Source organism: Phyllobates terribilis, unplaced genomic scaffold (assembly GCF_046119375.1).
Source record: "Phyllobates terribilis strain yellow unplaced genomic scaffold, ASM4611937v1 Scaffold_60__1_contigs__length_8166268, whole genome shotgun sequence".
NCBI classification, from domain to species: domain Eukaryota; kingdom Metazoa; phylum Chordata; class Amphibia; order Anura; family Dendrobatidae; genus Phyllobates; species Phyllobates terribilis.
This window is the reverse complement of record NW_027362820.1, coordinates 5,673,232-5,696,575: the sequence shown is the minus strand read 5'-3', so window position 1 is coordinate 5,696,575 and position 23,344 is coordinate 5,673,232. Positions and strand designations below refer to the sequence as shown.

The window sequence follows — 23,344 nt, the reverse complement described above, 5'->3', positions numbered from 1 at the left end:
ATGTGTGAAAAAAACGTTTCGATATATGGACCGGAAAATCAGATGAGTGTCATGCGATTTTCATGAGGACTATGCGATTTTTCACACCTAGCATCCATATGATATCCGTATGCAATGCATTTTGCTTTCTCTGCAACTATTATTCGATAATCATTTACAGTGTTATATGCTACAGAATGGTAATGTAGCCGTAAAAATTGGATGCCATATGGATGGTCCGTGTGCCATCCGTTTTTTTTTTCTCGCGCCCATTGACTTGCATTGGTGAGTCTTGTCCGATATATGTGGCAAATTGCAGCATGCTTTGATTTTTTATCGGATTGCACTCATCCGTTTTGAGTATGAGCCCTATGCAAGAAAAACAGACTAGAGCAATCGGATTGCACTCTGATCAATGTTAATCTATGAGGTACATCTCATCTGTGATTTTTTTTCTCAGCTGAAATTGGACTGAGAAAAAAATCGCAGCATACTGCGTATATCGGACGAGACTCGCCAATGCAAGTTAATGGGACCAGCCGTATGCCATCCGATTTTTATGGATACATTATCATTCTGTAGCACAGAACACTGTAAATGGTCCTGTAAATGATGGCAGAATAATAGTTGCAGAGAAAAAAAACCCATACGGATGTTAGGTGCGAAAAATCGCATTTTCCTCTCATCAAAATCGCATGGAACTCTTCCGTTTTTCGGTCCAGAATACGGAATTTTTTTTTCACGTATGGGTATGAGCCCTTAGCTGGACTCTTCTGAATATAGTTTTTCAAGGCCGCCCTCCCTGGAAGGGGTTAAACATACGAGATTTCTGCATTTTAGCTCCTGGTATGAAGTGGATAGCACAATCATATGCCGCCATATAGTAGACGTCCGGTAACTGGTAATAATCACCTCATGTGTCGTCTATTTGTCTCCAAGCAGAGAAAATCCCACGTTACATTCCGCACATAAAACTGTAGAAAAGGCGGCGAGGGGTAATTGTGCCAGTAGTGAGGGGCAAATAATGCCGGAAATGTCACTGACTGCGGAGAAGTTTCTCCACCGGTTCTGCAGGTGGAGATCCCCCATTACTGGGCGCAGGGGGCATTAACCCCTTCAGCACGGAGACTCTTTTGGGGTCTCTGTGTGGTGTGAACAGTGAGGTAACAGCTGTGGACAGAATGCGGCTTAGCTGGTTCCCGTCCACATTAGATCCATTCAGACGACTGCAGGATGAAGGACAGAAGCCCAGAGAAGTCCTCACACAACGCCATTATTCCTCTCCTAGTTCTATCACAGAATACTGTATGTGGCAGGTACTTGATGGATCTTCTGCTTTCTGGACCGGTTCCTCCTGTAAGTCCTATTAACCCTTTCTCCCCAGAGCCTGTTTTTTCACCTTCCTGAGCAGTAGCACTTTATGAGGTAATAACTCTGGAGCTTCAGCAGATCCCATTGATTCTGAGATTGAGTTTTCTTGACAAATTGTTCTTCATGTTAGTGGTAAATTTAGGATGACATTTTTTGCTTTTATTTGTGAAAATATCAGAAATTTGGAGAAAGTTTCACAATTTTCAAACTTTTAATTTTTATGCCTTTGAACCTAAGAGTTCTGCGACACAAAATAGTTAATTAAATAACATATCCCACATGTCTACTTTCCATCAACACCATTATTGAAACATAAGTTTTTATGTTAGGAAGTTAGAAGGGTTAAAAGTTTATCATCAATTTCTCATTTTTCCAATGTGTGGTGAGCACCTTGAACCCCAATGTGCTTCATGAGGCGTGATAAAAAAAAAAAACTAATTTTCCCCACTTAAAAGGTTTTTAGCCCCAATTTTTTTATTTTCACAAAAGTTACAGGAGAAAATTGACTCCAAAATTGTTTGTGCAATTTCTTCTGAGTAAGCTGTTAACCCTTATGTGGTGGAAAACTAATGCATTGGCTCGGAAGGGAAGGGACGCCATTTTGGCTGGAATAGGTAGTGGACGCCATGTCTCATTTGAAGAGCCCCTGACATTCCAAAACAGCAGAAACCCCCTCAGGTGACCCCATTTTGGAAACTACACCTCTAGAGGAATTCATCTAAGGGAGTAGTGAGCATTTTTAACTCTCAGGCGATTCACAGAATTGTATAACATTGAGCTGAGCAAAAGAAATATTACCATTTTTCCACTAAAATGTTACTTTGGCCCTAAGTTTGTAATGGGAGAAAACAAACAATACAATTTATTATGCAATTTCTCCTGAATACGTCAATACCCCATACGTGGTCGAAAACTACTTTTGAGTCACAGTGCATAGCTCAGAAGTGAAGGAACGCCATTTTACAGTGCAGATTTTTCTGTTATGGTTTGTGGGTGTCATCTCACATTGGCAGAGCCCCTGAGGTCCCAGAACAGCAGAATCCCCCTTAAGTGAATAGAAGAATGGTAGCACTCACCATAAGTATGCGGGATCTGCAATATTTATTTGGATAAAGACATAAAGGAACAGCGGTGCAGGAGGAGTGCGGGGGAGAACGTTACTGGACTACGGCCGTTTCACGCTTGATTTTGCTTCTACGGGTCTACATCCGTATAATGTACTGTGGACCTGTAGGAGCACAATCAAACGTGAAATGGCCGTAGTCCAGTAACGTTCTCCTCCACACTCCTCCTGCACCACTTCTCCTTTATGTCTTTATCCAAATAAAGATTGCAGATCCCACATACCTATGGTGAGTGCTACCATTCTTCTATTCACTTACTGCATATACATGGACTCTGGGTATTGGCACCGCTGATCCTGCAGCAAATCTCTCCTGAGGATGTCTGCCCTGGATGAACGTGTCCTGGTGCTAGCTTAACTCTTTCATAGACCCCCCCCCCCCCCCTAAAGTGATCCCATTTATAAACGACAACTCTCAATGAAGACATCTATGGGTGCAGTGATCATATTGACACCAGAGGTGTGTCACAGAATTTTATGCACCATCACTGCAATACATCACACCAGGGTTACACTGACATAAGTCTCTTAGACCATGCTACTGGTATCTTACAAAAAAATGAAGGTTCTTGGCACATAAATTGGCAAATTTATGTATGCCCATCAACCACTGCAAGGTGACCTCCGCATGATGGGTAACTATCCTCCTAAACATGCTTCTTTTGGGCTATAAGCCTAAGAACCTTTTTGTAAGTACATTTTATTTAGCAATAATGCAGTTTAGCTCTTCTGTTCTCAGTGTTTGCATATGTCTTGACCCTTACAGTGTGCTGCTGTGCTTTCTTATTATATGTTATGCAGTCAATGCAGCGTGCACCTGTTCACACTCTATGGAGGTGCTGGTCAGGTTTTTTGTTTTCTTGCAGTTTACCATGGAGGTTTTGACTGCCTCCTTTTCTGACTCTGCACTCCACCCATCAGCCCAAGGGTGCTTTTAATTAGTGTTGGTTTCTACCTGCCCACTTAAAATTGTAGGCTTATAGCCCAAGAGAGGCACGGATAGTTACCCATGCTACTGGCATCATCTAAGCAGACCACTGTTGCTGGCAGACTGGATGTCATCATGACGACCTCGGGTTGATTGATAACCATAGGGCCCTCTCGACATTCTGGGGGCAATAATTGGACAGGAGAGGGAATCCCTTACCTCTCCTAGCCTACTAAATATTGCGATTGATATCGATCGCAGCATTTAGTGGGTTAAACCACTAGGTGCAGGCACTGCACCTGGCTATGAGAATTGTGGCTTGGCTATCATGTAGCCAAGACCCCGGCAGCGATCACGCTGTCACAGCTTCTGTGCCACGCATGATAGCCATGTCGTACCTATACAACATCAGTCGGGAACCCCATCCGACCACGATGTATAGGTACGTCAAATGTCATGACGGGGTTAAGGATTAGGTGATATCTAATAGCAGCCTTCAAACTAGTTCTTTGTTCTCTTTTTAATGCATGGGGTGATACAGCATTCAAATATGCCAAAACAATAAACCTGTTCTCCAGGGGTTCTCCAGCAATGTGATAAAGATGGCCTTTGTCACATATTTCAGAGTGCAGTCTGTCCGAGTCACGTGTCAGGATGGGCTGCAGAATGAAGAAACACAGCTTGAAAAATGTCTCAACTTTCAGAGAATCAGCGTCATGAACAAACAAACCTAATGCAGCCAAAGAGCAGGGCTGTGACATGAGAAAAAATAAATCCCCCCGCTGACTGAGCACAACAGGGGTTTTTCTTCTGCTTCATCCTCCTCTATGCTTAACTGTATACCCGTTCTGGTCTGTCTGCCTGATGGCGTTACAACAGGGAATGGCGACGGACTGAGCATGTAGAACTGAGTCTGGAGAGAAAAAAACCCTGTTGTGCTCAGTCAGCAGGGAGGTTATATTTGTTCTCATGTCACAGCCCTGCCCAGTGGCTGAGTGACGTATGGTTGTTCAACAATTACCCCACACTGCTCCTCTGACAATTGTTGCATTTCTTGAGCTGTTTCTTAAGTCTGCAACCCTCCCTGACACATGAAAAGGATGGGTTGCAGTTTGAAATATTTAATGACGACCATTTGTAAGCTTTGTTTATACGATACAGTTTCCCTCAATAGTGAGATCTTAGTATTATGTATACCTTTCCATGTACTATAGATTTGGGTTACTGCAAATCATGTTGGCTAAACATACTCATCAAAATTGCTAAGAGGAGTATTTTTACCCCTCTGTAAAATATGTAGCATGACCTCTTCCAGAGCCTGTCCTATGGAGCAGTGGGGGTACCACCAGTCAGACCCTCAGCCAAAAGAAACTTATGTCACTTTACAATAAAACTGTACAAAATGTTTCGTCCCATATGATCTCTGCAATTAATCAGGCTGCACGGGGCACATGGAAGGCCGGAATACACGGAGAATCACTGGCAGGACCTAACACCTTGGTTGTATAAGCGAATATCATGGATGTTTTTGTCGTTGTTTTTAACAGGTACTGCTGAAGACAGAACAATTGTCAGCAAGATCTGAACGACTTAGTGCAGGTCTACTGGTGAGGACTTTGCTGCAGATAGTTTCTGCAACAAATCACACTGTGTGAACGCACCCTGATAATGATCCAACTGGCAGTTACTGTTCTTTAACCCCTTTCCAACGACGTCAGTAATAGTACGTAGCTGCGCCCTGGGACTTATGGACCAGCTACGTACTAATACGCATAATGCGATCGCGCCCGCGCTCAAGCGCTGCGGGGCGATCGCCGCCGTATGTCAGCTGATTGTCACAGCTGACACCCTGTGCTATGTGCCAGGAGCGGTCAAATATTACTGCTGTCACGTTAACCCCCGAAATGCTGCAATCAAAGTCAATCGCAGCATTCCGGGAGCAAGCACCATTACTTACCTCCTCTCCCACGTCCTGCGCCGTCTCTGCTGGGTCCCGGATGTTGTCATAGTGATCCGGTGTTGTCATGACAACATCCAGGTCACCAGAAGACAAGAAGTTACCTTGGTCATGCGCAGTGCGTGACCAAAGTAACTTCTGCATGCAGCACTAACAGGCTTTACTGTATATAGCAGAGATGCTGCTGCATCTATATGCTATATAAGCAATCAGGCTGCCAAAAGTGAAAGTCCCATAGTGGGACATAGTGAACAAGTAAAAAAAAAGTGTCAAAAAGTGAAGAAAAAAAATGAAGAAAAATAATGCCCAAAAAATAAAAATATACTGTACTCATAAATAAATATTATGAAAATAAAAACAATAAAAGTACACATATGATGGCGATACCATTGAATAGACTAAATCGGATAGGTCTCATCTAACCCGAATATAATAATTGAGTTCGGGGTTCCCATAGGCACAAAGCAAGCATATAACCAAAAAGAAAAAAGGGAATGTGCCAGGAACAAAGGTGCAACAATGTCTGTAATCAAAACATGGATTTTATTAGATAAAGTTAAAAGAAAATCATAATACAATACAATTCAAAGAAATCCAGGCACAGAAAGGGACAAACAACAAAAAGCAATAATGGGTGGGTGAGCGAGCCAAAGTAAATATAAGTACAAGTGCGCATGGAGCCAACAAGTGTAGGTAACCATAAAGTACAGGTCAATGTGCAAGTCTATTAATGCTCAAAAATAACTTTTCTTCAGTAGTAAAAGATAAAAACGTATTTAGGCAGAGAAAACCCCTTTTGCACAAACCAATTAGTGGTCCATAGTGATTAACGATGTCTTAAAGGGGTTTTCCCACAAACAAAAGTTCATTTTAAAAATTGTCTGACCGTGAACGGAGCATACCACATCTCCCGGGCGGGGGAGTAAGGAAAAGACTATACAGACATTACAGCAGGGGATCGCAGAGGATTCATTTTGTGAGGTAAAACATTTCACTGACTGCTTTTAAACATTTTACCTCACAAAATGAATCCTCTGCGATCCCCTGCTGTAATGTCTGTATTGTCTTTTCCTTCCTCCCCCGCCCAGGAGCTGTATGCTCCGTTCACGGTCAGACACAGACAATTTTTAAAATTCCTGTATCCACCTAGTGCAACGGCTGCATGTACCTGAAAGCCCGAGTCTCTGAGAGTCTTTGCAGCCCTCTATCTCCGGCGTTAATACGCCGTTTGAACCCATTTTCTGGAACACTCACGGCTTGTTCTACAGACTCCGTCCCTTGTCCATCACCTCTAGTTGCAGTTGTGACTTCTTCAAAGGACCCCTGGAAGCTGCACGGGTATATCTTCATTTGGACTACCATTTTCTCTACGACAGGTAGGAATCACTCTTTTAGTATTTTATGAGTGGTTTGCAGCGCATCTCTTTTCTTTTTAGCATGCACAAAGTTATCTTCACATGGGTATGATCAGGTCACTTACCAAGGGACCCGACACGTGTTTCACCACAGACGAAGCTGTGGTGAAACACGTGTCGGGTCCTTTGGTGGGTGAGCTGATCATACTCATGTGAAGATAACTGTTTGTGCATGCTATATGAAATCCCTTATATTACTTAACCATTGAAAGACACTTAGTAGGAACATTCAATATCCCATCTTCCTTTTATTCATACAACATCTTGAACCTCAACAAACAAAATCTGTATATCACTGAAGGTAGATGCAGCATTAGAGGTATGGGGTGTACTGACTAACAAAATAAGTTCTATGCTAACTGCGCTCTATAAAAGCGCCTATAGAAACTTTAGAGCAATGCAATCCAGATCTTGAACTTAAAAATTGGTAACTTTTGGGTATTAAATCAATTGGAGATTTGTATGAAAAGGAGAAATCAACCTCCTTCTCTTCATGTACAATTAAATATAATCTACCATATAAAAACTTCTATACAGTGGCATGCAAACGTTTGTGCACCCCTGGTCAAAATGACTGTTATTCTAATCTCTTAAAGGGCTAAAGTTAAAGATGACACATTTCCTTTGTGTTTTAGGCAAAAATATATATACTGTATATAGTCCATTTTTTTTTCAATTTAGCAATTACAAAAATGAAAATGGGTTGATGCAAAAGTTTGGGCACCCTTGAAAATTTATGTGCTCAGATAACTTTGACCAAGGTTTCAGACCTTAATTAGACTGTCAGGGTTATAGCTTGTTCACTATCGTCATTAGGAAAGGCCAGGAGACGCAAATTTTGCAGCTTTACAAAAACCCAGCCTTTTCTAACCTTGTGCTAAAAAACAGCAGCCATGGGTACTTCTAAGCACCTGCCTAGTACACCAAAAATGAAAATGGTGGAGGCGCACAAAGCAGGAGGCTTTAAGAAGATAGCATAGTGTTTTCAAGTTGCCCTTTCCTCAGTTAAGAAATGACAGTTAACAGGAACAGTGGAGGTCAAGATAAAGTCTGGAAGACCAAGCAACATTACAGTAAGAACTACTAGTAGTATTGCTAGAGAGGCAAATCAGAACCCCTGCTTGACTGCAAAAGACCTTCAGAAAGATTTAGCAGGCTCAGGAGTTGTGGTTCATTGTTCTACTGTTCAGAGACCCATGCACAAATATCACCTTCATGGAAGATTCATCAGAAGAAAACCTGTCCTGCATCCTCACCATAAAATTCAGCATCAGAAGTATGCAAAAGAACATATAAAACAAGCCTGATGCATTTTGGAAACAAGTCCTGTGGAACGATGAGGTTAAAATAGAACTCAAAATCCACAATAGACTACCCCTCAAAAGGCGCAAGATAAAGGTTTAACAACTGCACTGATATGAACACCATTGAACATATGTGGCTAGACCTCACAATCGCAGTGCATGCAAGACAACCCAGTAATCTCACAGAACTGGAAGAATTTTCCAAGGAAAAATGGATGAAAATCCCTCAAACAAGAATTGAAAGACTCTTGGCTGGCTACTAGGTAGCAACCATGCACAGTGCCCAAACTTTTGCATGGGCCCATTTTACTTTTTGTAATTTTTAAAAAGTAAAAGATGACATCACTGTCCCCAACTTCGGACAAATCGAACATTAAGAGGGTATCGGAGAGCAGTCAAACCCCTGGCTTCCTGTTAATGTTCAATACGTCCAAGGTGGGGACAGTGAAGCTGGCGCTGATTGGGCGCAGGGCTCGTGTGATGTAACAACCTCACGAACCCCGGGAACACGAGTACTGACACTGCAGCAACGGAGCTGGCAAGGAAGGCGAGTATGAATGTTTTTATGTTAACAAGGTCAAACATGAGGAATGACAAGTGGTTGTCCTAGTAGTGGGCAACCCCTTTAAAAAGATACATTTTTATGTTAAAACATATCCAACATTCTGATCATGAAAAAGCCTTCTCCCCTGTGTGACTTCTCCGATGTTTATTAAGCGTTGATTTCCGTGTAAACCATTTCCCACTTTAAGAACATGAAAATGGCTTCTCGTCTGTGTGAATACTTTGGTGACTAAGAAGTGATGATTTCTTCACAAAACATTTCCCACATTCTGAACAGGAAAAAGGCTTCTCCCCTGTGTGAGTTCTTTGGTGCTTAATAAAATCTGATTTATCGTTAAAACATTTCCCACATTCTGAGCATGAAACAGGCTTCTCTCCGGTGTGGGTTCTCTGGTGCTTAACAAAATTTGATTTATGGTTAAAACATTTTCCACATTCTGAACATGAAAAAGGCTTCTCCCCTGTGTGGGTTCTCTGGTGGCAATTAAGATTTGATTTTTGGTTAAACCATTTCCCACATTCTGAACAGGAAAAAGGCTTCTCCCCTGTGTGGGTTCTCTGGTGCTTAATCAAACCTGATTTCCTCGTAAAACATTTCCCACATTTTGAACAGGAAAATGGCTTCTCTCCTGTGTGGGTTCTCTTGTGACTATCAAGAATTATTTTACGATTAAAACATTTCCCACATTCTGAACAGGAAAAGGGCTTTTCCCCTGTGTGAGTTCTCTTGTGTCTATCAAGAATCATTTTACTATTAAAACATTTCCCACATTCTGAACAGGAAAAGGGCTTTTCCCCTGAGTGGGTCCTCTGGTGGCAATTAAGACTCGATTTATGGTTAAAACATTTCCCACATTCTGAACATAAAAATGGCTTCTCCCCTGTGTGACTTCTCTGGTGTCTTACAAGATCTGATTTCTGGTTATAACATTTCTCACACTTGGAACAAAAAAATCTATTCTCTGCTGTGTGAAATTGTTCAAGTTTAAGAAAGGACTTTTCGAAGGGAAAACTATTTCCATATTCTGAACTTGAAAATGACTCATTTGCTTTATGATCAGTTCGTTTTTTAATGCTTATTTTGTGACTTTGATTTTCCTTAGTAGTCGGTAATGAATCAGAAGACAGGACCTGTTTCAAAGGATCAGATGACAAATGTTTGCTGTGAAGGTATGATGGGATATCTGGAGTAATGGCATTCACTTCAATTGTATATTGTGGGATCTTAAAATCATCTGATTTAAAAATTGAAGATGTCAGCTGTCCATTTGATCTCCTGGTGCAGTCATCTGCCAAGAAGAAAACCAATTATTATTTTAGAAGAAAATATCGTTGAATTTTATACATTATGACATTTCTACTTAAACTGTCTGTAAAAACAGCAAGTTATGCAAAAATATGGAATTATTCACTAAGACACTGACAGATCACAGTTTAATAGAAAACCTCATATAATGAACCAGTAAAGCATGGTTCAACTATATGTTCATTCTGCTTCCCAAATATGGAATAAAAAGCCACCAATGTTATGTAAGCTAAAATAATACCAATAAAAACTTCTACTCATCTCATAAAAAACAAGTCCCCACTCAGGTCCATCATCTGTCAGTGGAAAAACAGAGGTTTCCACATTATTAGTGACTCAAAGGCTCTTGAAAAGCAACATGGCTTCCATAAACCAATCCAGCAATATCTGCTCTCCCAAAGTCAGATCTCCCCCTCGTTCTGAGCCTTGCAATGCGCCAAAACCACATTTAGCGTCCATGTATTTGGCATTACTATAGTGAGAAGAACCCACTTAATTTACGGTGTGTGTCTCCTGGAGCACAATCTGGACACTATGAGTTGGGTAATAAAATGGCAAATGAACAAGATTCATTCTCCAACATCCACTACGTGCTAATTTCCGGAAAGTGCATGTGGAGTCAAAATAGTCACTACTCCTATAGATTAATTCACTGAGGGTTATAGTTTCCAAAATGGAGTCCCTTTATGGGGATTTCTACTGTTCTGGTTTTCTGCCATTTTGTCATATTAGGGATTCTGCAAATGGTGGGTCCCATCTTCTCTGGGAACTGCTCCCGTGAAGTCTGCTTCTGTCACCAGACGCCTTATACATTCTGCAGGCGTCACTGGTAATGGTGGAGAAGTCAGAACCAGAAGTTCTGGGCGATGCAGGCTCTGTCCAGCCACTAAGAATAGGGCGTAAGATAACACTAAGAAATGGAGTAGATAGCGCCAAGCCTGTTTGTGGGGGCCATCTTTTGAGCTGCCAGGTGGCCATGAATAGTGCCCCCAATACATGGTGTCTGCAAACTATTCCAGCAAGATCTGCATTCATATAGCTAAATGTCGCTCCTTCCTTTCTTAACCTGCCATGTGCCCAGACAGTAGTGTACAACCGTATATAGGGGATTGTCAGATTCAAGAGAAGTTGGAAAATAATTTGCAAGGTCCATTTGTTTCCAATTATCCTTTGTGAAGAATTCCAAAGTTATCATCACAAAAAGTGACACACATCAGATTCGAAAAATGAGGCCTGATTAGAAACGCAAAACTGGCTGTGGGAAGGGGATAAATCTGAGTATTTTGGGAACAAAATACTGTAGTCAAAAACTGTGACTATAGACAATAACAAATCATAAAAGTTAAGTTTGGTCATAAAGACTGGACCTGGTCTTGTAGGGACCATATGAGCACATTCAGCAGCACAGAAGGGAGAGAAGGTAGATTCATCCAATAAGATATCAGGGATCTAGGAAGCCAACAGCATCATTACCCTCCACTTTCTCTTACAGGCCCATCATAATGTTTTTCTTCAAGTGATTTTTTAACTTGTCAGCACATTCTACGTACGCTGTCATTTGGCTTTGTAGTTCACAAACCTGGGCAGGTAACGGTCAGCATCTTCTAATCCCGGGGGGAGGTGGATCCTCCAGGTTGTAAGTTCTACAGAAAAGGTCTTTCAATGCCCAGTTATTTGAACAGTTTTGGATGGAGGAGAATGTTGTGGTCTGGAGGCAAAATGGTGATCACACGATTGTGATACAGCCAGACTACACCACCGATAAAGCAGCCACAGCCGGTTACTGAGAAGAATCTGTGACTTCTCTGCATTTAGTGGTTACTACTCACCTGGGTAGTCATATGTCGGAATCTCCTCTTTACACCATTCATCACCCCTCACATATGTCTCTGTAGTATGAATATGGGTCAGATCTTCACCCTGAAACAAATATTGTAAAAGTCACAGACAGATGATGGAGAAGTCACATCTATGATCAGCTCTAATCCTACCATCTCCACCGTTCTCATTACACAAGTATAAAACATATAATACTGGTGGATAAAACAAGACTGAGCACAAGACCTTCACAGCCGTCTACACATCATAGGGGAGATCTCATGACACCTTCCCTCCATCTACCTGATGATCCTGAGGAACATTGGGATCTTCTTGTTTACAGTCCTGTGGAAGAAGAGGACAGGGACATCTCTCTGGTGTTGTCCTCTTGCTGGATAGAGCTGGAGGAAACACATACAGGGACTGAAATCATTCTTTACATACAGATAATTATAGGCCGTGTGTATTTAGTCCTGTCTATTACCTGGTGATGTGAGGGGCTGGGGAACCTCCATCATGATGTCCTTGTACAGATCCTGGTCTCCTTCTAAATACTCCCACTCCTCCATGGAGAAATAGACGGTGACATCCTGACACCTTATAGAAACCTGACACATACAATGATACAGTCATCCCCCCGATCCCTTCATAGCGTTACTGTATAATGTCCCAGAATTCCCACCAGTGTCACCTCTCCAGTCAGCAGCTCAATCATCTTGTAGGTGAGTTCTAGGATCTTCTGGTCATTGATGTCTTCATGTATCAGAGGGTGAGGTGGAGGCCCTGTCATTGGGCGCAAGGGTCTGCCCCATCCCTCAGACACAGAGTCCTGACAGCGCTCACTAGAGGTCTTCTTCACTACTGTGTAATCCTGGTTATGGAGAGACACATTAATCTCACTCCAGACATTTCCAGAGTCCTCACCTCTCCAGTTCTGTCCATCAGTTATTCCCATAGATAAGAATGATGCAATGTGAGGTCATCAGAATCTCTCACCTCTCCAGTAAGCTGGAAGAGGATCTCTAGGGTGAGGTGTAATATCCTCTCCGCCATCTTGTCTCTTTCCATATCCATCCTTGATGGGTGATTCAGAAAAATTCTGTTATATAGAAGATCTCCACTGAGATGATCCGATATTGTAGAGACCTGAATAGGAAGACGATGAGCCAATGTAACATCATAAAAATCCTGTGTAATAATACAATTACTGAAGACCATGGACCATCAGGACCATCAGGAGATAGAACGTGTAGTTGTTGTATTCTCTAGTCTTGTATGGATGGAACACAAGTTGAATTGCTCACTATGACATCTCCTTCATGCACTTTTCTGTGTTTGTTATGCCAGAACTGTTGGAGGATTATTAAAGGTGATAGTTTTCACACCAATTAGAAGGGACACCTGTGGATATTGGTGTTTTTTTTTACCTGCTACAGTTCTGGTGATTTACTAGTTAAAGTGCTCTTGTGGTAAAGTGGACGTTGGACAAACATCACGATCAATTACAATCAGACTGAAGGAACATCGTCCTCTATTCGGCTCTATGATTCTAGGATGAAATCCACTGTGGCAGCTGCAAAAAAAAATTGAAAAAGAGCAGAAGTTTGGAGAGACCACCGTGGCCAGACATTTCTCGGAGATAAAAGTTCTGATGTGCAATGGTCGGTGTTAGAAGAGGTTCTATAAGACAGTGTTCCCCAACTCCAGTCCTCAAGGCCCACCAACAGGTCATGTTTTCAGGACTTCCTTAGTATTGCTCAGGTGATGTAATTACCACCTGTGAAATCCTGAAAACATGACCTGTTGGTGGGCTTTGAGGACTGGAGTTGGGGAACACTGCTGTAAGACCCAATACGACCGGCCAATCACAGTAATGCCAGTATCCAACATGGCTACCGGATTACTGTGTATGGCGGGCAATCCCCGCATGTTTATTGACTGTGTAACAGCAGCAATTATTGTGTTGGACGGAACTAGGAGATGAATAATGGCGCTGTGTGAGGACTTCTCTGGGCTTCTGTCCTTCATCCTGCAGTCGTCTGAATGGATCTAACATGGACGGGAACCAGCTAAGCCGAATTCTGTCCACAGCTGTTACCTCACTGTTCACACTACACAGAGACCCCAAAAGAGTCTCCGTGCTGAAGGGGTTAATGCCCCCTGCGCCCAGTAATGGGGAATCTCCACATACCTCCACCTGCAGAGCCGCCACCACATATATGGCTGCTCTGTGCGCACAGGAGCTGTGATGAGGTCACAGGAGGGGAGGAGTCAGGGGTCACATGATCAGGGGCCTCAGTGGATGCAGGACTCTGCTGTGCTGGTTGTCATGGTGCTGGATGAGCTGAAGTTTATGTGTGGGGTCAGGAGGGGTTTACAGTGTGGATGTAGCAGAGCCGTCTGTGTACGAGGTGTACGGAGCGGAGCGGAGCCGCGTGTGTACGGAGTGGAGCCGCGCGTGTACGAGGTGTACGGAGTGGAGCCGCATGTGTACAAGGTGTACGGAGCAGAGCCGCGCGTGTACAAGGTGTACGGAGCAGAGTAGCGCGTGTACAAGGTGTATGGAGCAGAGCCGCGCGTGTACAAGGTGTATGGAGCGGAGCCGCACGTGTACGAGGTGTACGGAGCGGAGCCGCATGTGTACGAGGTGTACTTTCATTTCAGCTCCCAACGCACATTTCGGCTGGGCTTTGATGAGAGAAAATTAAAATGAAAATTATTTTGTTGTGTATTTAATATACAGTGGGTATGGAAAGTATTCAGACCCCTTTCAATTTTCCACTCTTTGTTTCATTGCAGCCATTTGGTAAATTCTAAAAAGTTCATTTTTTTCTCATTAAAGTACACTCTGCACCCCATCTTGACTGAAAAAAAACCCAGAAATGTAGAAATTTTTGCAAATTTATTAAAAAAGAAAAACTGAAATATCACATGGTCACAAGTCTAAAGACCCTTTGCTTAGTATTGAGTAGAAGCCCCCTTTTGAGCTAGTACAGCCATGAGTCTTTTCAAATGGCAACTTTAGGGCTTTAAGAAACACTAAAAAAAAGTCAAGATTAAAAATGTGGTACTCAGTAAGGGTAATTTTTTTCAGACTAAGCAGAGGGAAAAAATTATGGAATCACTCAATTCTGAGGAAATAATTATGGAATCACCCTGTAAATTTTCATTTCCAAAACTAACACCTGCATCAAATTAGATCTGCTCGTTAGTCTGCATCTTAAAAGCTGTAATCACACCTTGGAGAGCGGTTGCACCAAGTGGACTGACATGAATCATGGCTCCAACACGAGAGATGTCCATTGAAACAAAGGAGAGGATTATCAAACTCTTAAAAGAAGGTAAATCATCATGCAATGTTGCAAAAGATGTTGGTTGTTCACAGTCAGCTGTGTCTAAAATCTGGACCAAATACAAACAACATGGGAAGATTGTTAAAGGCAAACATACTGGTAGACCAAGGAAGATATCAAAGCATCAAGACGGGAAACTTAAAGCAATATGTGTTCAAAACAGGAAATGCACAACAAAACAAATGAGGAACGAATGGGAGGAGACTGGAGACAATGTCTGTGACCGAACTGTAAGAAACGGCCTAAAGGAAATGGGATTTACATACAGAAAAGCTAAACATAAGCCATCATTAACACCTAAACAGAAAAAAAACAAGGCTACAATGGGCTAAGGAAAAGCAATCGTGGACTGTGGATGACTGGATGAAAGTCATATTCAGTGATGAATCGCGAATCTGCATTGGGCAAGGTGATGATGCTGGAACTTTTGTTTGGTGCCTTTCCAATGAGATTTATAAATATGACTGCATGAAGAGAACATGCAAATTTCCACAGTCATTGATGATATGGGGCTGCATGTCAGGTAAAAGCATTTACATCATCAATAAATGCCCAAGTTTACATTGATATTTTGGACAGTTTTCTTATCCCATCAATTGAAAGGATGTTTGGGGATGATTACATCATTTTTCAAGATGATAATGCATCCTGCCATAGAGCAAAAACTGTGAAAACATTACTTGAAAGAAGACACATAAGGTCAATGTCATGGCCTGCAAATAGTCTGAATCTCAATCCAATTGAAAATCTTTGGTGGAAGTTGAAGAAAATGGTCCATGACAAGGCTCCAACCTGCAAAGCTGATCTGGCAACAGCAATCAGAGAAAGTTGGAGCCAGATTAATGAAGAGTACTGTTTGTCACTCATTAAGTCCATGCCTCAGAGAGTGCAAGCGGTTATTAAACCAGAGGTGGTGCAACAAAATACTAGTGATGTATTGGAGTGTTCTTTTGTGTGTTTGTTTTTCATGATTCCATAATTTTTTCCTCAGAATTGAGTGATTCCATAATATTTTCCCTCTGCTTGGTCTGAAAAAAATTACCCTTACTGAGCACCACATTTTTAATCTTGATTTCTTTTAGTGTTTCTTAAAGCCCTAAAGTTGCCATTTGAAATTACTTTAGTTTTGTGCCATGTCTGTGATCTGCTTTTTTTCATCAACATTAAACAACTGAATAAGCCCGGTGATTCCATAATTTTTGCCAGGGGTTGTATAACATACGTGCCACCGCTATTTTGTCGTGCTCATCAATAGTCAGATCTTCAACATATCGTAGTATACATACTAATGGTGAAAGTTCTACATTAATTGAATAAACCCTGTTGATGATTGCTACAACTCCTTTCCAAAAGGACATTAGGTTAGGACAATTCCACATTATATGAAATAACATGTCTGCAGAGTGAATTTTGCACCTAGGACAAGAATTATATAAGAATTGAGGCGTCCTATATACCTGGTGTATCACATATATATGAGACAGTCTGTGGGATTCGCTTAAAGATAATTGTGGGGCTCTTTCCAATATATCTAACCAATGGTTTTCTTCTATAGGGCGCATCACACTCTCCCATTTTTCCACTGAACGTATAGGATGATTTGTCAATATCTTTTCCAGGACAATGTTATAAATTATTGAGATCAGTCCCTGAGAGCTATGTAAATTAGCTATTCTCTGTTTTATTATATTTTGAGGAACCCCTCCAATCTAAATGAATGCCCTCCATCTCATATGCGTGCCGAAATTGTAATATTTATAGAATTCAGAATGTAATAGCCAAAATTAATTTTGCAATCACATATATATGAGACAGTCTGTGGGATTCGCTTAAAGATAATTGTGGGGCTCTTTCCAATATATCTAACCAATGGTTTTCTTCTATAGGGCGCATCACACTCTCCCATTTTTCCACTGAACGTATAGGATGATTTGTCAATATCTTTTCCAGGACAATGTTATAAATTATTGAGATCAGTCCCTGAGAGCTATGTAAATTAGCTATTCTCTGTTTTATTATATTTTGAGGAACCCCTCCAATCTAAATGAATGCCCTCCATCTCATATGCGTGCCGAAATTGTAATATTTATAGAATTCAGAATGTAATAGCCAAAATTAATTTTGCAATTGTGAGAATTCCTTAATTAAATCACCTATTAACACCTGATTAAATCTATTTAAACCCCTCGAAGTCCAGGATTTGAATCCCACCAGTTGGTATAAATTGGGGAGCCACAGAGTGTTCCATAATGAAGTGAATTGTGAAACTCCTTCTGTATCCTGTAGTTTTTTCACCGTCCCCCAAAGCTTGTGAATTAGTAGTATTCTTGGCATTCTACCCCCTAGTGTCATAAATTTATTTGCCTCCAGCGCCTCATAGAGTTTGTCCGATTGGAGATAATGTTGCAGCAGCAAACGTTGAGCTCCCCCTCCCCCAGGGTCGTCCCATCCCCAAATATGCTGAAACTGAGATGACACATAAGCCCATGGATTGGGGACTTCAAGCCCTCCCATTGTTTTGTTTCTTTGCAGTATTTCCAGTTTAATTCTCGCAGTCTGTTTGTCCCATATTCATCTTCTAAACTCCTGACTGACTTTAAAGAAATATCTCTGATTTATCTATATTGGGGAGTTGTGTAGAACATACAGCAACATTAGGAGCATCCGAATAATTTTGATCAGATTAGCACAGCCCACAACCGACAACAGTAACTTAGACCAAGCCCCTAATTTACTTCTAAACTTTGTTAATATTGGGTCAAGGTTCAGCTTCTCATAATCATCTATTTTAGCCGTTATGTTAAAGCCTAAGTACTTAAACTCCGATACTACCTGTAGGCCCGAGTTAGTGTAGTGGGAATCATTCTCATCTGTATTATCTAACGGAAGTATAACTGATTTGCTCCAATTTATCCCTAGACTCGATTTTTTTCCAAATGTTTCAATCGTTTTCATTGCTATAGGAAGGGACTCAGAAGCTTTAGCCAAGAACAGCAAATTGTCATCAGCATAGAGAGCAACCTTCTCATTTTTATGCCCCCTATGGAACCCAGTTATACCTGGATGCTCCCTAATAATCGCTACCATGGGCTCAATGGCCAATGCAATGAGCAGGGGAGATAGGGGCACATGGCACGGATGCTCCCTATTTAACCCAAAGGTCGAGGTGAGATGTCCAGTCACTCGTATTCTGGCCACAGGCCTACCATATAGTAATTTAACCCATGATATGAAGCCAGACCCTATACCAAATGTTTCCATTCCTGCCGAAAGATATTCCCATTCAATAGAGTCAAACACCTCAGCGGCATCTAGTGAGCATACAGCCCTATCCCTATCACCATCCACCGACAATTGAAGGTTAAGAAATAGTTGTCAAATATTGACAGCTGTGGATCTAGCAGGCATGAAGCCTGACTGGTCAGTATGGATTACTGTAGATATTACTATATTTAATCTAGAGGCCAGAACCTTCGCTATGATCTTGGTATCTGTTGACAGCAAAGATATTGGCTTGTATGAATCGGGAAGTAAAGGATCTTTACCTGGCTTAGGTATGACTATAATCACCGCCTTCTGCATTGAATGAGGCAAAGCTCCTTCCTTAATTGCATCCTGAAAGGTAGTCAGTATGTGAGGAAGTAGCATGTTTCCAAATTTCTTATATACACTGCTCAAAAAAATAAAGGGAACACTCAAATAACACATCCTAGATCTGAATGAATGAAATATTCTCATTGAATACTTTGTTCTGTACAAAGTTGAATGTGTTGACAACAAAATCACACTAAAATAATCAATGGAAATCAAATTTATTAACCAATGGAGGCCTGGATTTTGAGGCACCCCCAAAATTAAAGTGGAAAAACACACTACAGACTGATCCAACTTTGATGTAATGTCCTTAAAATAAGTCAAAATGAGGCTCAGTATTGTGTGTGGCCTCCACGTGCCTGTATGACTTCCCTACAACGCCTGGGCATGCTCCTGATGAGGTTGCGGATGGTCTCCTGTGCGATCTCCTCCCAGACCTGGACTAAAGCATCCGCCAACTCCTGGACAGTCTGTGGTGCAACGTGACGTTGGTGGATGGAGCGAGACATGATGTGCAAGATGTGCTCAATTGGATTCAGGTCTGGGGAACGGGAGGGCCAGTCCATAGCTTCAATGCCTTCATCTTGCAGGAACTGCTGACACACTCCAGCCACATGAGGTCTGGCATTGTCATGCATTAGGAGGAACCCAGGGCCAACCGTACCAGCATATGGTCTCACATGGGTCTGAGGATCTCATCTCGGTACCTAATGGCAGTCAGGCTACCTCTGGCGAGGATATGGAGAGCTGTGCGGCCCTCCAAAGAAATGCCACCCCACACTATTACTGACCCACTGCCAAACCGGTCATGCTGAAGGATGTTGCAGGCAGCAGATCACTCTCCACGGCGTCTCCAGACTCTGTCACGTCTGTCACGTGCTCAGTGTGAACCTGCTTTCTTCTGTGAAGAGCACAGGGTGCCAGTGGCGACTTTACCAATCCTGGTGTTCTGTGGCAAATGCCAAGTGTCCTGCACGGCGTTGGGCTGTGAGCACAAACCCCATCTGTGGACTTCGGGTCCTCATACCACTCTCATGGAGTTGGTTTCTAACCGTTTGTGCAGACACATGCACATTTGTGGCCTGCTGGAGGTCATTTTGCAGGGCTCTGGTAGTGCTCCTCCTGTTCCTCCTTGCACAAAGGCGGAGGTAGCGGTCCTGCTGCTGGGTTGTTGCCCTCCTACGGCCCCCTCCACTTCTCCTGGTGTACTGGCCTGTCTCCTGGTAGCGTCTCCAGCCTCTGGACACTACACTGACAGACACAGCAAACCTTCTTGCCACAGCTCGCATTGATGTGCTATCCTGGATGAGCTGCACTACCTGAGCAACTTCTGTGGGTTATAGAGTCCGTCTCATGCTACCACGAGTGTGAAAGCACAACCAACATTTAAAAGTGACCAAAAATCAGCCATAAAGCATTGGAATGAGATGTGGTCTGTGGTCCCCACCTGCAGAACCACTCCTTTATTGAGAGTGTCTTGATAATTGGCAATAATTTCCATCTATTGTCTATTCCATTTGCACAACAGCATGTGAAATTGATTGTCAATTAGTGTTGCTTCCTAAGTGGACAGTTTGATTTCACAGAAGTTTGATTTACTTGGAGTTATATTCTGTTGTTTCAGTGTTCCTTTTATTTTTCTGAACAGTGTATTTCAGTAGGGAGCCTATCCATCCCAGGCGACTTATTATTTGCCATAGAAGCTACTGCCATTTGTAATTCCTCCAGCTGTAGAGGACTATTCAGATATTATCGATCTTTAACAGAAAATGTCAGCAGTTTAATCTCCTTCAGATAGGATGAAATTTGTTCTCTTTTGAATTGCAATTTAGATTTGTATAGGTCTTTATATAATTCTAATAAAGTATTTGAAATCTGGTCAGTCTGGTTTACTTCCACGCCCTCCTTGTTTTTTTTAAAAAAACTCCCCGTCTGGGCCCTTGTTATCACGGCCATTATGTGCTTCGCTTTTTCACCCTCCTCAAAGAAGTGTGTCTGGTAGAACATACCTTTATTTTTAGCTTTTTCCTTGAAATGTCAGGGAAGCGTTTCCTGCGCCTCCCCCCAAATCATCAGATCCTTCCTTGTACCAGTTAATACAAATTTCTCTTCTGTAGATCTAACTCTATCCTGTAAAAACTCTCCAAACTGTTTGGTCTTAGTTTTAGATCTATTAATGGCCTGTATTAAGACTCCTCTTAAACACGTCTTCATAGCGTTCCATAGTGAGCTTTGCGACACCGGTTTAATATCTATAATTTGAAGCCAGAAGGGATTCATTGCCCACAGTCAGAGATGTCTGCGGCCTGGGCAAGTGTCAGATGGTGGTCAGCAAGGGTGGGTGGTCTTATAGCACTCTGGGCAAATATTCCACCGTCTTTAGCAAGGGAGAAATATGTTCTGTACCCAAGATTAAACCAATGCATTACAATGTATTATGTGTGTATGTATCTATCCCAATATGGATGAACAATATTGGTGAAGTCTCCCATGCATTAAGTCTGGAACTCCCGGTACCTTATTCGTAAGTGAAGCAATGTTTTTCACAATGGCATTGTTATAGAGAGGAGGAACGTAAACTGCCATAAGTAGAATTTCTTTTGTAAATATTTTACAATGAATACCTAAAAATCTCCCTTCCCCATCTATCTTGGAATAAATCAGTTCAAAAGGGATAGTCCTATGTACTAGGATGCTAACCCCTCTAGAGTATGTAGAAAAAGTGGAATGGAAGTTGTGGCTAATCCATTAATATTTCATGCCTGCAACACTGTTTGTTCCAAAGTGCATTTCCTGCAGACACACCACTGCAGGCAGGTGGTCCCGGATATGTTCCATGACCGCCGCTCTCTATAAGGAGTCACCCAGACCTCTAACATTCCATGAAGGGAATTTTACTTTATCAGCCATGATATCTAATCATTTAGGGGATGATTTGAAAATGATTTGTAGAGTATCACGCCCACAGCTTCCCTTTTCAAAGCAGCTTTGTAATATTTCCACTTAATCAATATGACTACTGTTAGTTGCAGAACCGAGTGGCTTATTATAGGAACAGAAACCCCACAAACACACTCAACAAATAAACATAAATCCATCCATGTAAGCTGGAGGGAGGAAGGCACCAGTCCATCCTGTAGCCGTGTACGAGGCAAGCAAACAACCTAAAATAAGAAAGGTAAACATTTCTTAGAGGCTTGCAATAGTAGAATGTAGTACAGGATTAGTGTGTCCACTGGGCGGTGGGTTAGATAGTAAAGGATATGACCTCAACAGTCAATCGGGTGGCTACCGATGGCATAAATCTTAAAATTATTCAAGTTCAACGTTGCTGACTTTGACGGATCCTCTGCTCATTTAGGTCAATCGAGTAGAGTGCATCTTTCGGATGTTCAAAGAAAAAGGTCTCTCACAGAGTCGCCACCCTAAGTTTCACAGGGTAAAGCATGGAGTATGGTGTTTGCAAAGTACACAATCGGCGTTTTACATCTAGAAACTGTGCCCTGCGTTTTGAAACTTCAATGGAGTAATCTGGAGAAAATGAAATTCTTTTGCCATTGATGGAAATGCCTGCTTTATCACGGGAAGCTTTAAGGATGGTGTCCCTTTCTTTACAATGCAGCAGCTTCATTAAAACTGGACGTGGAGAGACCCTTGGTGGCAGTGGCCAGGATGGCACTCTATGCGCCCTCTCAACAGCAAAGAGACGGGCGGTCAGTCCCAAACAGAGAGTCCAGAGATTTCTCAAAATACTCAGTAGGGTTATTGCCCTGAGTTTTTTCAGGGACACCGACCACTCTTATGTTAGTTTGCCTGAGTCTGTTCTCTAAAACAACTGTCTTAGATAATAAGGCCAAAATCTGTTGATCATGTCTATGAGTGTACCGGATAATTTGAGGTTGTTTATCCTCCAGATCAGAGGTCCCCAACCGCCGGTCCGCGGACCAGGACCGGGCCGTTGGGGTTTTTCAGCCGGTCCGCGGGGAGAGGGGGCCCCTCCAGCCTCCAGCAGGGCCGCCATCAGGGCATGACTGCCCTGACTCCAGTATGGGGCCCGGCCGGTAGGAGCCCCCTCGGAGCCCCCCTCTTGTGCGTCTCTCTCCTCATGGGGCCCCCGGCCGCATGCTAAGCGCCGGGTCCGGAACATCTTAGCGCTGCGCTGCTGCGGCAGCACCTTCATGATTCCCCTGACTTCCGGTCATGTGACGGCGCCGTCACATGGCCGGAAGTCAGGAGAACCTGGTGTCAGCGATTTGGACGAGCGCCAGGATTCTGCAGGGATCGCATGGGGGTAAGTATAACAAGTTTTATTTTTTTTTAAATACAATTAACTAGGAGTGGGGGGAATGGGAGATGCACATGGGGGGAGGGGAGAGATGAGAGATGCACATGGGGGAGGGGAGAGATGAGAGATCCACATGGGGGGAGGGGAGAGATGAGAGATGCACATGGGGGAGGGGAGAGATGAGAGATCCACATGGGGGGGAGGGGAGAGATGAGAGATGCACATGGGGGGAGGGGAGAGATGAGAGATGCACATGGGGGGGAGGGGAGAGATGAGAGATGCACATGGGGGGGAGGGGAGAGATGAGAGATGCACATGGGGGGGGAGGGGAGAGATGAGAGATGCAC

The 23,344-nt window shown here is 42.6% G+C and overlaps 1 protein-coding gene across 1 annotated transcript in view; it reads right to left on the bottom strand.

Annotated features, from left to right (window-relative positions):
• Positions 1-6,907: 6,907 nt before the first annotated feature.
• Positions 6,908-23,344, bottom strand: part of LOC141192389 (uncharacterized) — a 208,977-nt gene continuing 192,540 nt past the window's right edge. Inside the window, exons 8-13 of the mRNA XM_073661908.1 lie at positions 12,762-12,911; positions 12,457-12,636; positions 12,250-12,373; positions 12,069-12,166; positions 11,777-11,867; positions 6,908-9,930 (exon numbers count right to left, since the gene is read on the bottom strand). Of these exons, the coding sequence (XP_073518009.1) occupies positions 8,825-9,930; positions 11,777-11,867; positions 12,069-12,166; positions 12,250-12,373; positions 12,457-12,636; positions 12,762-12,911 (1,749 nt within the window). The 3' untranslated portion in view covers positions 6,908-8,824. The remainder of the gene's footprint in view (positions 9,931-11,776; positions 11,868-12,068; positions 12,167-12,249; positions 12,374-12,456; positions 12,637-12,761; positions 12,912-23,344) is intronic.